The 2,921-nt window shown below is 33.0% G+C and overlaps 1 protein-coding gene across 1 annotated transcript; it reads right to left on the bottom strand.

Moving 5' to 3' along the window:
* Positions 1-884: 884 nt before the first annotated feature.
* LOC128982734 (cytochrome P450 4g15-like) lies at positions 885-2,704 on the bottom strand (the record flags this gene model as incomplete). Its single annotated transcript, XM_054401672.1, has 2 exons — positions 885-1,627; positions 2,525-2,704. Coding segments are annotated over 2 exons (353 nt in total), but the record flags the coding sequence as incomplete, so codon positions are not given.
* Between the last annotated feature and the right edge of the window lie 217 nt (positions 2,705-2,921).

Raw genomic sequence — 2,921 nt, 5'->3', positions numbered from 1 at the left:
CAATTTACAGACAAAACTCTAATTTTATTTATATAGATATGTTGATAAATTCATGTTTATAAACCTTATGAACATGTTTATAAATTTAATTAATAAATATTCAAATTAATAATACACAAAATAATGAATATGTCACCTGTCTGCCATGTTATCTTATGGTACATCTGGCGCTAAACAACACTACTTGCGACGTTGCCAATTTACCAGGCCATGGCCTGGAGTTAAAGGTGGCCGTGGATCAGCTGTCATTGCCTGTAACAAACTAACTAAGTTCCTTTGTTCAGCTCAACAGGATAGAAAATTAAATTTAATTAGCAAGCTTTATAAATGAACATGTAAATGAAGTTATTTGTCTTTTGTTGGACTATGAGTAGTCAATTAACAAGGTTGCGGATGCACAAGTAAGACATAGGATGTTTTACTAAAGTTTTTCCAAGAACCATCTCCACAAAAATCTTCAAATATGATACATCCTTTGCTAATTAATAATGGATAAGATGAAAGTGAAGATATTTTTCCATCAAAAACGGATAACACTAGTTTGAAAACAAACCTTCTTTTCAGTTATAGGACTTTTCTAATTTATTCTGGTTTAATTTTTTACATAACTATTGTCAACCAGTGTGTTTGGGTGGAAGTAAGACAAAACCCCTTAAGCTAAGTTTTTTTTTTTTTACATTTTGTGAACATGAGTTACTGTAGCTACCCCATGATGGGTTTTAAATGATCATAGGTAGTAACACACCAACACACCGCCTCCAATCCTTGTTAACATTCTTAAGGCAATAAATCTGCAATGTGGTTTTGTAGTAATTAAAGACAAAGTGGTGAATTACATAATTTAATTTATTTTATTTTGAGTCTTAGAATGTAATACATATCAATCATAAATTACCTAGTAATAATTAGATTTAACATGGCTAAATTATGTGTTTAATAACAGTTGTGGTATTCACTGTAGTTACAATATTCTGTTACTGAGACGGCTGACTTAATCTTATCATTAATCATTAATAAATAACACTTTTACTGTAATATTCTGTACTACATACAAATCTGTAAATACAGATAGTGAAAAAATCATCCAACACCATTAAACCATCTTTTTGCAAATAATTCTTTTAACATTCAAGGAGTGTCTTCTCACATCATAAATAATAATAAAAATTACTAAATCAACAACATAAAGCAACTAGAAAAATATGTACAGTATAAAAATAACATACACATCATGCAACGTCTATCACATCATCAAAATACTAAAAATAATACTAATTGTTACAATCAAAATTATCTAACCTAGCGACTTGTTCAACCGTAATGATAGAAAATCACATACAATGTCACAATGGATGATATACTCTGGAAACATGTCAAAATAAATTAATATGATGCTCTACCAGAAAGTCTTGGAAGTATTTACAAATTTAACATTGTAACAGTTACAATGTTGATCACGTAAACTCTGATTTACGACGTTCAAGTCGAATCGGGAATCCATTCACACTCCTCATCAACAAATCTATCTTTAGTTTGATGTCTTCCATTTTAATATCCGTGAAGAGTTTGTAGCTTCTTAGAATAGCAGATATTGTAGTTTTCATGGACAGCATTGCATATTTTGATCCTGGAAATTCAAAGAAATCAGAAATTCAGTCACTCAATAAAATTTAGTGCAAAACCTTGATGGGCATCGAAATATTTACTAAACTTATAAGATCATTTAAAATAGGTCATTCTTTCATTCTTACTTCTATAATACAGACCTTTTGGGAAGTACAAATTAACTATTTCTTAAGGTGTTCTGATTGTCGTTAGAAAAGCATTGAAAACTAACATAATTTTGTGCATTCAGCTTAATATCTTAAAATGTGTGTGGTTCAATTACAATGTTAGATACTACCAAGGATTAGAAACTTCTAACTATTTTGTAACCCTCTCTAACTAGTGATCAATTCTATTTTCACAAGTAGTTCAGGTCTTATGGGAAATAGTGGTCCTATCAACACTATGGTACTGGAAACATCATGTTAATTTCCATGTGGGTTACGTCAACTGCTACCTTCTTGAAGGTGGCAAAAACATTTCTCCACAATTATTTTATATTACCAATACTCTGGTATTTTTAACTAATCATTTCAATTTTTGACTTTGTTTTGGTCAAAATTAGTAGTAAAAAGTGTTACGGGTCCTGATTGTTTTTACATTTTAGGCTTGTGTCACTGAAACTAAAATTTGGAATACATGGCTTATGACTCTCTGTACGGTGGACGGGAACTAAAGTATAGTTATGTTTGAGAATACCTTTCCAATGTATTAGACTGTACTGAAATGTGCACCTACGTAAATTTAGGACAACTACCAAGAAACATGTTTGAGCATCCGTAGTAGTAGCTATTTGTCAATGTCATGTTTGCTGTTTACAGTTTATGAATGAATCAATACAATTTTAAAACAAAAATTGTAGTTTATGAATTGACGATTCATAGTTTAGATCAATCTACGAAGCAAAAGTGAATCTTACCAATGCAGCCCCGTGGACCCCCACTGAAGGGAATGTAGGCGTAGCGATGTCTCGCAGCAACTGCCTCTGCCGTAAACCTTTCTGGGTCAAACTTTTCCGGGTCCGGGTACAAAGCTGGGTTCATGTGGGTGGAGAGTGGGGCGATCACTATACTACAACCTTGTGGCAGTGTGTAGTTGGCTGAAAAGAGAAACAATCGACAGTTATAAACCTCTCCAGGTCTGGTAATAAGATACAGGCTAAACATTCAATAGTACACTTAAGTGGTGTCTAGCACTAGTGCTAGTGTCTAGGGAAAAGTCCAACACCATCCCCCTGTCCTCTTGTACTACAACGCTCATGGTGGAGGAAGGCCCTGTGCCCCTTACTTTTCTGTGATAGGTAAATGTGGTCCATT

The sequence above is a fragment of the Macrosteles quadrilineatus genome, unplaced genomic scaffold (assembly GCF_028750875.1).
Source record: "Macrosteles quadrilineatus isolate MER2022 unplaced genomic scaffold, UCM_ALF_1.0 Scaffold_1147__1_contigs__length_15323, whole genome shotgun sequence".
NCBI lineage: Eukaryota > Metazoa > Arthropoda > Insecta > Hemiptera > Cicadellidae > Macrosteles > Macrosteles quadrilineatus.
The sequence above is the reverse complement of the archived record's forward strand: the minus strand, read 5'-3'. Positions and strand labels throughout refer to the sequence as shown.